This window comes from Dendropsophus ebraccatus, chromosome 2 (assembly GCF_027789765.1).
Source record: "Dendropsophus ebraccatus isolate aDenEbr1 chromosome 2, aDenEbr1.pat, whole genome shotgun sequence".
Lineage (NCBI taxonomy): Eukaryota > Metazoa > Chordata > Amphibia > Anura > Hylidae > Dendropsophus > Dendropsophus ebraccatus.
In genome coordinates, this window is record NC_091455.1 from 85,217,864 (window position 1) to 85,229,616 (window position 11,753).

At 41.7% G+C, this 11,753-nt stretch overlaps 1 protein-coding gene across 1 annotated transcript in view; it reads left to right on the forward strand.

Annotated features, from left to right (window-relative positions):
* The window catches only part of CTDP1 (CTD phosphatase subunit 1), a 100,727-nt gene extending 89,654 nt beyond the window's left edge, over positions 1-11,073 (forward strand). Inside the window, exon 13 of the mRNA XM_069957892.1 lies at positions 10,037-11,073. Coding sequence (XP_069813993.1) covers positions 10,037-10,184 — 148 coding nt within the window. The 3' untranslated portion in view covers positions 10,185-11,073. The remainder of the gene's footprint in view (positions 1-10,036) is intronic.
* The last annotated feature ends 680 nt before the right edge of the window (positions 11,074-11,753 follow it).

Here is an 11,753-nt window from a genome sequence, read left to right on the forward strand (position 1 = left end):
TATGTTAGTTCTCAAAACTTAGTTTTTTAATGGTTCTGGTTAAATGGTTATATATTTTTATGCTTTGTTACAGTATATTTTTTTATATACCAGAGCCTTAGCCACAGAATAGTCCATCAATAGTTGATCAGCAATTTGCCAACCCCGGGCCCTCACTACAAACACTGTACAGATCCAAGGCTTCCAGCTCCCATACATTGTTTATTTCCAGTGAAGCAGTTGTGCAGATCAGCTGACCCTCAGGGATTCCTGGTGTCTGAACACTCAGACCCCCGATCAAGCAAAACTTTTGACATGTCTCTTTGACATGTTAGGTTTTTTAGGAGGAAACATTTTGTCTTTTTACAATTGTAGAACAGTCAAGAGATTAGAGGATTGTCACTGTTAGGCGCTTACACGGTTAGGCGAGTCTAAATAGATATTATTAGATGTTTCTTGTAGGCAGATCATCTCCACATCTTCCACGCATTGCCATCAATCCACCTCCATATCCTCCATCACCAATAGGTGACTTGTGGGAAGCTTTATTCTTTTTTTTCTCCACATCAATCATCTCTACATCATCTGTAAATTGGTGTCCTCCAACCTCCATGGGCTCACAGATTCTTTTGTATGCCCTCTTGAGTATGCAAGCTGGTCTTGGTGGTGGGGTGGGGTTGGATGGGGCAGGTTTTGGTGGTGGGGTGGGGTTGGATGGGGCAGGGTTTGGTGGTGGGGTTGGATGGGGCATGGTTTGGTGGTGGGGAGGGGTTGGATGGGGCAGGGTTTAGTGGCTGGGCCACAGTGACCTGAATAGTCTGTCGAAATCTGTTTCTCTTCATCCTGAGACTCTCCAACCCTCCAACTCTAAGAAATGTTAGCCTGGACTAACACTGCTGTCAGGGTGCAGCTTTGTTTTATTGCCTCAACCAGGTTCTATTGTGACATCATCCTCATACGTGACATGATGACATCACAAGTAGTGTGTGTGTACAGAGCACACAGAGATGAATACTATATGTACCTGCCCTGGACTTGGCTTCTACATTTTAACATTACAGGCTTTGTTTTCTGCTCCACTTTTAGTCCCATTAGTAAATAATAGTAATAATCAGTGTTTTCTCTGCCTGGTAGTGCAGGACAGGGTCTATAGGGGCTTTATTACGGGTAATAATTTATGGGGAATACACACCCCGCCCCCTCCCCAGGTTGGATGCACGTTCTCCTTGCAATTGGCATATGCTGAGTGTTGTCCTAACCTGACGGGTACATCATGAATGAGTTCCCAATAGATCTGTTATATGGATCCTATGTTATGGATGGTAGATGCCACTGTTAGGCGTCTCACAACCTCGCCAGCGTATATTTACATGGAAGCTATAAAATAGTTGTAAAGTGTAACTGTCATTTATAACCTATGGAGGGGCAGAGGAGGGTGACTGAGCAAGATGAAGAGACAAGCAGCCCTTCAGTTTGAAGACTGTCTGGGCACAGAAAATGCTGGATTGAAAGGTCAGACTGCTCAGCGCTGACTCCTGCAGCCGCTGCTTCTCTCCTCATCACCCATCCCTCTCGGCCCCTCCCTCCTTCATAGGTTCTGCAACGGATAAGAAGTGTGTGTGTAGGGTAGTGATGCACCGAAATATCGATACTACTATCGATATTCCGGGCACTAAAACAGTTCGATACCAGGTTTTCCTGGTATTATATACATTATGTAAAGCTGCATAATAGTGCAGTTTAACATAAAATACAGTGCAGAGAACATGGCTGGTGCATAGCTGAGCACTGGCCATGTTCCCTGTGCCGCCCCTTAGTATCACCTCCTCTGCCCGGCCCACTGTCTGTTCCCGGCGGCACCAATTTCAAATAGCTGGCACTTAGCAATCGCTTGTGCAGGTTATTTTACAGTGTAGATGCCGCTGTTACAACTGAAAGTGGCACTTAACACCCCCCGAGCTGCTCCATTTCATCCCCGGGAGCCGCTGATGCACCTGCCAATCCAACCCTTCATCCTCTCACGCCCGGGAGCTTCCGCTGCACCCTGCCAGTCCTGCCCCCCCTCCTCTCACCCCTGGGAGCTGCCACTGCACCCTGCAGTCCCTCGCACCTGCCAGTTCCCTCCCAGCATACCTTCTTGTGCCTCACACCTTCCAACATACCTCCTTGTGCACAAGGAGGTATGCTGGGAGTTGTAGTGCACAAAGAGGTATGCTGGGAGTTGTAGTGCACACAGAGGTATGCTGGGAGTTGTAGTGCGCATAGAGGTATGCAGGGAGTTGCAGTTGTGCAGTAGCAGCCACCCGACACAACGACTCTCAACATACCTCCGTGTGCACTACAACTTCCAGCATACCTCAGTGTGCATTACAACTCCCAGCATACCTCCGTGTGCCTTGTAACTCCCAGCATACCCCCTTGTGCACAAGGAGGTATGCTGAGAGTTGTAGTGCACAAAGAGATATGCTGGGAGTTGCAGGTGTGCAGCAGCAGACTCCCAACACTACAACTCCCAGCATACCTCCTTGTACACTACAACTCCCAGCATACCTCCTTGTGCACTACAATTTCAAGCATACCTCTGTAGTGTACAAGGAAGTATGCTGGGAGTTGTAGTGTACAAGGATGTATGCTGGGAGTTTTAGTGTACAAGAAGGTATGCTGGGAGTTTGTTGTTGTGCTGCTGCACAACTGCAACTCCCAGCATACCTCTTTGTGCACAACTCCCAGCATACCTTTTTGTGCACTACAACTCCCAGCATACCTTTTTGTGCACTACAACTCCCAGCATACCTTTTTGTGCACTGCAACTCCCAGCATACCTTTTTGTGCACTGCAACTCCCAGCATACCTTTTTGTGCACTACAACTCCCAGCATACCTTTTTGTGCACTACAACTCCCAGCATACCTTTTTGTGCACTACAACTCCCAGCATACCTTTTTGTGCACTACAACTCCCAGCATACCTTCTTGTGCCCTACAACTCCCAGCATACCTTCTTGTGCCCTACAACTCCCAGCATACCTCCTTGTGCACTACAACTCCCAGCATACCTCCTTGTGCAATTAAAAAAGGAAAAAAAATAAATAAATAAAAAAAAATCATAATAAAAGTTCTAATAATCCCCACTTTTCCTTTTTGTTCAAAAAACAAAAAAGGAAAAATATAAACATTTGCCATCTTTGCATGCGTAATTGTCCAAACAATGTAACAAAAAAGTGATCAAAAAGTCACATTAAAAAGAAATGTGGTACATGGGGGCATCATATTCACGGTGGGGGTGGGGGGGCATTATATTTGTATTTTAAGAGCTTTTTTCAAATTTTATTAAGTACTAGAAAATGTACCCAGCGCTGCCCGTGTATAAAGTGTCAGTGTGTTAATTAGATTTGTTCCAAAGTCGCCCAGGAGGCAAATCTATGCCCTTGTTTTTTTGTTTAAGTGGAATACACTAGGAACCCTATATATCCCTTTATACGCTATATACCCCAACAGTTCTGCACTGTTTATGTAAATTGTAGCTTATGCACATTAGAAATAAACTAAAAACTATCCTAAATACCTAATAGCCAAACTGAGATGTCATGTGATCAGACTGTATACAGAGCCTGGGTATATACAACATTGGCAGTTTTATATACAGCCTGGTTATATACAAAGATTGTCAGTGTTATATACAGCCTGGTTATATGCAACATTGGCAGTGTTATACAGTACACAGCCTGGTTATGTAAAACATTGGTAGTGTTATGCTGAGCCTGGTTATATACAACATTGGAAGTGTTACACAGTATACAGCTTGGTATACAACATTAACAGTGTTATACTGAGCCAGGTTATATACAACATTGCTAGTGCTATATACAGCCTGGTGCCCTCTTAGGCACTACCTTTCATTCTTGGTGAGGACAACACAGAAGAGGTTTCAAAGTTTTTAATACTGTATACACTACCCCCTGCAGGTAGTCCCCGTACTGTATACCCCCCCCCCGGCAGGTAGCCCCCATACTGTATAACCCCCCCCCCCCCCCCAAGCCCTGCGGGTAGCCCCCATACTCTATACACTCCCCCCACTTGCAGGTAGCCCCCATACTCTATACCCCCACCCTTGCAGGTAATCCCTATACTGTGAACACTCCACACCCCGCAGGTAGCCCCTATACTGTATACACTCCACAATGCAGGTAGCCCCCATACTGTATACACTTCCCCCATTGCAGATAGCCCCCATACTGTATACACTCCCCCCTTCAGGTAGCCCCCATGCTGTACAAACTCCCCTCTGCAGGTAGCCCCCATGCTGTATACATTCCCTAACACCGCTTACTGTATACATTCCCCAACACCACCACCCGGCTTGTACACTGTTAGGGTGCCTTCACACCTACCGGATCCGCAGCGGATTTCATGCTGTGTATTCGCAGCAAAATCCGCTGCGGATCCAGTCTCATTCAACCCTATGACAATACATACTCGCAGCAGGATTGACATCCTGCTGCAAGTATGTAAATTAACCCCCTCGGCGGCCGAAGCGTAACTTACACTGACAGAGGCACCCATCATCCCGCCCGTGTTAGATCGTGCAGGCTCCCCTCCAGTGTGTTCAGTGCTGTGCTGCTGCAGGACACGGCTCTGGATGTCCCGATTCCCCCCCCCCAGCACTGAACACACTGGAGGGGAGCCTGCATGATCTAACAGCGGTCTGTGCGGGTGGCATGATGGCTGCCTCTTGTCAGTGTAAGTTACGCTGTGAGTATGTAGCGTCATAGGGTTGAATGACACTGGATCCGCAGTGGATTTTGCTGCAAATTTGCAGCGTGAAATCCGCTGCGGATCCGGTAGGTGTGAAGGCACCCTTACTGTATTTATTTCTGTGGATCTGTTGTAAGGCAGCTGGCCCAATCAGATTCCAGCCTAGCAACCAATCAGATTCCAGCTCCCTGTGAAAATGAAAGCAGTAATCCTATTGGTTGCTAAGACTCCCAACTGGCATTTCAGCTGCAGCACTAATTATATCACCTGTGTGTGCAGTGTGGAGATTCTCCGATTCATCTCTATGGGGCGCTCTTCCCCATCCTCTTCTGTACATCTGGCGGGGACAGGACCTTCCCGGGCACCCAATGTATCTGTGTGCCAAATTTGGGGTCAAACTGTTCAGGCGTTTGGAAGTCTATACGAGACAGACAGACAGACTTTCATTTTTATAACATAGATCGAAGTGGTATTGAGTATGGAAATAAAAGGGATGGTATGGAACTCAAAATTCTGGTATTGTGACTATATATATATATATATATATATATATATATATATATATATATATATTATATTATATATAGAAAAAGGAGAAAACCGCACTTCCGAATCTAAGTGGCGGGTGCTGTACGGAGTAAGCCCCTTGGCTCGGGATCCCAACAAATACAAAAGAAAATCCGCAGCACACCAGCGTCAAGTGAGAAGGAGTGGTATTTATTGCATGTAGCAAGAAACACAAAAAGGGATGCAACGTTTCTGTCTACTCCAAGACCATTGTCAAGCAATTAAATTTGTTTGTAGTCCCCCCTAGGGACTCCTATGAGCAATACCATGATTGGGAATAGGGATCAATGCAGTACATATTTACTGCATTGATCTGTGTAATCCCCACTCAATTACTAGTTGTCTCGGAGCCAGAACCAGCATCATTAAGTTGCTAAAGCCCAGGCCACTAAGTATGACAGACCAGCTTCTCATGTTTGCGTCGTGAGAGAAGCCAATTTGGCCACTAGACCGCCACAGAGGGCTTTTATAGGTCATTTAAATGCAGCTGTCACTATTCATAGTGTAATTCAAATGGCCTATTAGCCGACATGAATGATCAATTTCTACCGGCTGATATCAGCCGGGAGCAGTATAATACGGAGCGAGCCCAAATTCCAAGCCCCCTCTGTACCCACTTAACAGCATATTGAAGTTCATTTACGTCATATGAAGTTAAAGGGTTAAAAGCTTTGTAGCTGTATTGTTTTCTTGTCACAAGTATAATTGAAAATTTGCATTAAGATTTTTGTATAAAAAGTTCTTTGATTTCTCATTAACCTGTTGGCTTGCTCAAGTCATTGTTTTCCATTGCCTCTGTTACTATAAAAAATGTAAACAGCATATGGGGATTGTTTGATCACAGTAAAGAATCACAAAGCATATGCTAAGCAGTCCAGTTTCTGAATACGCTAATGAATTTAAGTGTATGTAAAATGTTCATGTACAGTGCAAGACAAACTTCTGCTTTACTTCCCTAAAATAGCTCTTTATTGGGAAGTTTGCTTAACAAAATGTTCCTCCTCCTCCCATTTTAGCATTATAAGTTTGGCCTTTGCTAACAAAACATAGAACTGGTGGAAGTAATGATATATTAGAGATTGGTACTTTTACTGGAAGAAAAGTTTTCATACACAGAGCAGACAGAATTTTCATGCAATTATATTTAATTATACGCTCCCCCTTGAAGTGCTTTGTCTTCTTGACTTCACTGTGTTGCAATTACCAGTGTAAAGAGTCTTAATTTATTGACTTAATGAAAATCCTAGGACACGCTGTGGACAGGTAGCGTTGTGAAAAGCTGTGGTTATGAGCATTTATCGCCATGGTTGTATTTAAATGATAGCACAAAGGTCAGCGCATCCAACAAATAAGGCAAATCGCTTCTGCCTCATTTTCTACACTATACTTGGAGCAATACGCATCTATTTGCATGATCCACATAATGGATTAGTTAGAATTTTTTCATCTGTAAATGTATGTTTGTCTCGCTGTCTGGAGGCCCTGACAAACATTGTGGATTTGTTGACACAGCGAGTGTTCACAGTGAGCTGTCAATGCTGTCGCTCCAATTTTCAGCGTAATAATTAGAAGTAATTAAGTCCCTGTGATGACTGGAAGTGGTGAGAGACCCCTTTCCTAATACTTTATAACTATATAAGCTTTTATGCATGTCATTGTTCTGATTGATATTGCTCCGGAGCGCGCTTCATAGCGGGAATAACACCCATGACGTAAGGTTACGTCATGGGTCGTCTGGGGACAGACTTCCATGACGTAACCCTACGTCCAGGGTCGTCTAGGGGTTAAAGCAGTATTCTGGCAAAAATAAATAAAATAGTACCTTCTCAGATACATATGGGTAGCACAGCTGCATGCAGCACTGCAGGCGCAGAATCCTATAGCAGAGGTGCTATGCATATATTTTCCTTAATAAAGTTACTTTACAAAGTTTTATAACTTTTTATTAAAGAAATGTAAAAAAAAAAATCACCCAAATACCCCTTTAACGGATTAAACATAGTCTTCTAGAAACTATGGTCAGTAATGTTTGCTAATCTGTTACTGATTTTTGATTCGCTCATTTTTTGCTTTGTCCTAGATCACTATAGTGTAATAGTATATAAGGCAGGGAACACATTGCGCTTCTTCTATTACTCTCGTGCACGGTATCTGTTAGGTTTGGCTCTCTTTTGAAGCAGATGTTAATAACTAGATGATTACAAAAAGTACTGCTGACTTTGATGTTCACAACATTTGATCACTTGTGCTGACTCCGTAGGTTTTACTGGATTAGCGGGCTTTGGTTGATTTGTGTTAAATTAACCAAAAAGGAGATTTTTTGGGACAGAATATCCTCTTGATTTTCTTTTAGCTTTGCTTCATTGATTTTTAATAAACCATTTATCATTTGAAATTCCAAGGCAATACCTTCCTGGAAGAGCTAAATGGTTTTCTATATCAATTTCAACTGCTGACATATGTCAAATAGTTTAGTTTTACAAAATTTTATCAGTAGAGCTAAACCTTCAGAAAACCCAGTATTTAGCCTTACTTTAGATAGATGCAATCATGATTTAATTTGGTGATACGTGTTAATATTTTTTAGATTTTATCAGGTTAATGCAAATATGGGTAGTGTGCAGGATCTTAGCCTTATGTAACATTTAAGATCAATCAATGATCAATCAGGGCTGATGTCTTCAATATACCACCCAGAATTAATTTAAAAAAAAAAAAGTAAATTAAGAATCTAACCTGCTGATATCTCCCTATAGCGCAAGGGGCGCTGAGAATGAAGGAAAGTTTCTTACCTTTATCCTGTGTGCCCGTTCCGTGGTACAGGCAGTGTTAAAAATTTGTCAGCAGGCAGGGGGGCATAATAAACAAGAGTTACATAGTACGGTTAAAAGAGACATGTCCATCAAGTTCAACCAAGGAGGGGATGGATGGAGGAAAGGGGGAGGGATGAGAAGTTCTATACATATCCATTTATGCTATTTTGAACTTGTCTAGGCCTGTTTTAAAGCCCTACACAGTTGTTACTGTGACCAGATCCTGTGGTAGACTGTTCCACAGATTCACAGTTCTCATGGTAAAGAAGGCTTGTCGCCTCCGGAGATTGAACCTTTTTTTCTCCAGGCGGAGGAAGTGCCCCCTTGTCCTTTTGAGGGGGTTTTACCTGGAACATCTTTTCCCCATATTTCTTGTAGGGGCCATTTATATATCTAAATAGATTAATCCTATCTCCCCTTAAATGTCTCTTATCGAAACTAAACAAATGTAATTCTTTTAATCTCTCCTCGTAACTAAGATGCTTAATGCCCCTTATTAGTTTAGTTGCCCGTCTTTCGTTGTACTCTTTCCATCCCGAGGAGTTACCTCTCCTCTTTCCCAGGCTGACACATCGCAGGCTCCAGGATCCAGTCCAGAGCTCATCCTCCCCAAGTCACTGCAGTCACGATTTGGCTGAGCAGGTAATAAGTTAGCCAGGTTGTGACTTCACTGGAGCCGAGGGTCCCGAAGCTGTAAGACAGTGCTTCAGAGGCATGGGGAGAGCTGGGTTAAGCTTATTTATTATGTTCCTCCCTACATCATGGAAATGATTAAATATTGCCGGACTTTTCCTCTAAGGTTTAACATTCACATTAGGAAGAATTCATTTTCAGTTTTGCATTTTCATAACTATGAAGAAACTGTGGTGGTCCCTGGAAATGCCATTAGGTTTTTCAACTATTCTGGGACATGAAAATAAAATGGAAATTGTGTTGACAGGAATTTAATAAGCAGGAGCTAAGGCTATGTCCACACCATAGCACCGGTATAGGGTAGACCTGCAAAATCAAAGTAGTCTTTTGTAAATAAACTGAATGAAGTCATTAGCCGTCAGCTATCAGTCCATTAAAGGGAAACTCTCATGTCCATACCAAGTACAGAGCTGCAGACCGGTAGTAGAAGTATAAGGGTTTAAACCCACACACTGTATATGCAGCGTATTTACTGCTGCGATACGCAGCAAACTCGCAGCAGATTAGATCTAAATAACTGAATACAGCAACAAATCTGTACCAACAAATCTGCTGTGTATTTGTTGCGTATCTGCTGCGTATACGGTGTGTGGGTTTATACCCTAAAACAAAATTGATGCTTAGCCACAGCATGTAACTTTCTCCCAGACATCTCTGTTTGTAGACATTGATGTCTTTTTTTTTGTTTCCTTTTTATTGTAATTTTTACATACTATCAATAATTTTTTGATTTTATCCACAAGCCAGAGGATTTCCTTTTCCTCACGTGGATCCGTTGGTGTTGAGTGTGCATTATACAGTATAAGGCTGGGTTCACACTATGTATATTTGAGGCTGTATTTGGTCCTCATGTCAGGGCCTTATAGCAACCAAAACCAGGAGTGGATTGAAAACACAGAAAGGCTCTGTTCACACAATGTTGAAATTGAGTGGATGGCCGCCATATAACAGTAAATAACTGCCATTATTTCAATATAACAGCCGTTGTTTTAAAATAACAGCACATATTTGCCATTAAATGACGGCCATCTACTCAATTACAACATTATGTGAACAGAGCCTTTCTGTGTTTTCAATCCACTCCTGGTTTTGGTTGCTATACAGCCTCAAATATACGTAGTGTGAACCCAGCCTATGGAAATAACCCTGGAGTGCTTTAATAATTCTGATCTGATCAGTCATAGTGCTTGATAAAGTTGTTGATTTTATAATTTTATTTGTTTTTTCATAGCGGTCAGAAGAGAAAATTGGATGATGAGGATGATGACGAGGGTGAGGATGATGCTGAGGAAGAGGAGTCAAGCAATGAAGAGGGAAGCAGTTCCGAGGCAGATGAAATGGCAGCAGCAATTGAAGCAGAGCTTAGTGACTTCATATGAGACGACTGCCAATAGGGAAACCTTAGGAACTTGTGTAATTGCACACAGAACTGAAATGAATTGTTGTGTTTCTACTTTGGTTTCAATGTATGTATTTTCTGTTTTCAGGTTCTTTCTCTTGACCATAGCATATGTGTATATTTTGCAGCGGGACACAACTTGTTTTACACATTTTGAGCTAGTTTTAAGGGTGTTTTACATAAGGAACAATTTCATTTTTTCTACGGCAAAGGAAATGAGTATTAAGTGGGGAATTGTGCTATGCCAAAGACATGAAATGCTTTTGTCAAAGCTTTATAGATTTTGAGAGTTCTTGGGTTTTTGTTTCGTTCGTCTTTTTTTTATTTTTTTTTTTATTTTGTGTGTGTGTATGTGCCTCTTGCTTTTCTGACATTTGTCTGAAAAGTAAAGCAGAAACAGTCCACTGGGGGCTGAAGTTTCATCACATGGAAAGAAAAAAGTGCTTTCCTTATAGACTGAGAAAAGAAAAAAAATCATTTTTTTTTTAAATATATACAACATATATATATATATTTGTATAGATGTAGAAAATGTGATGAGAAAATTGTAAACTTGACTTGTCACTTGCCTCTAACTAATGTCACTGAGTAAATCTCCTGTTTTTACACGTTCCTCTGTGCATTAGTTTGGATATACTAGAAAAGCAGTGTTTAGATTTTTTAACTTTGGCTCTCTGTTCTGCTGCTGCAGCTCGGTGTGGTGCTGAACTGCACCAGGAAATTATTCATTGGGCTTTCTTTAGGCAGATGAAATGATTGCTATAGCTTAACATGCAATAGGGTTTTATTCAATTGAGAGGACTAATGTAAAGTTTTTGTATATTCTATTTCATATTTGACCCACAAAACAGATTTTCTTTCATTTAATAAAACAGATCAATTTTGTAGATGTTGGTGTCTCTGACATTTTGATTTACTTCAAACCACTCATTTATTTCTCATTAGTAAATAGGAATATGGTAAAAAAAAAAACATTATATAGCAAGTGAACAGGTTTTTGTGTCTGTACAGGTTATATGGCCATGTGTGAGAGGTTTTTCACACAGCTGTATCACTTTCTGCTTCAGTTATGAAATTAAAAATGTGGTCTCTGGGGCCTTCTATGTTTTCTTGTATGCAGCATTTCTGTAGGCAAGCAACGTTGTGTGCTCCAAACTAATATCCTGACCCCCTTTTACCTTACAGTAGTGCTCCACAAGGTCAGAGTCCGATAGTAATGAACATTGACACGCATCTTTCACCCTCACCTCTAATATTACAATCCTATAATTCAGACAGTCAATATTAATATAACACTGGCTATAAAATCGTATAAATGTAAAATTATACCTTATATATGTGTGACTCATTAGTTTAATGTTAGATGGAGTACAAAGTTTATTGCATTACCATACTGCCTAGTAAAGTTAATACAATCCATTTTAGAAAACTGACCTTACGCCTTGTCCCTAATATAGGGCAGCGCAAGCACACAAATAGCACCAATCAGCAAGAGGAATCACGTGGGCAGGCCGCACAAACAATCACTGAATTGTTTGTGTGGCTTTTA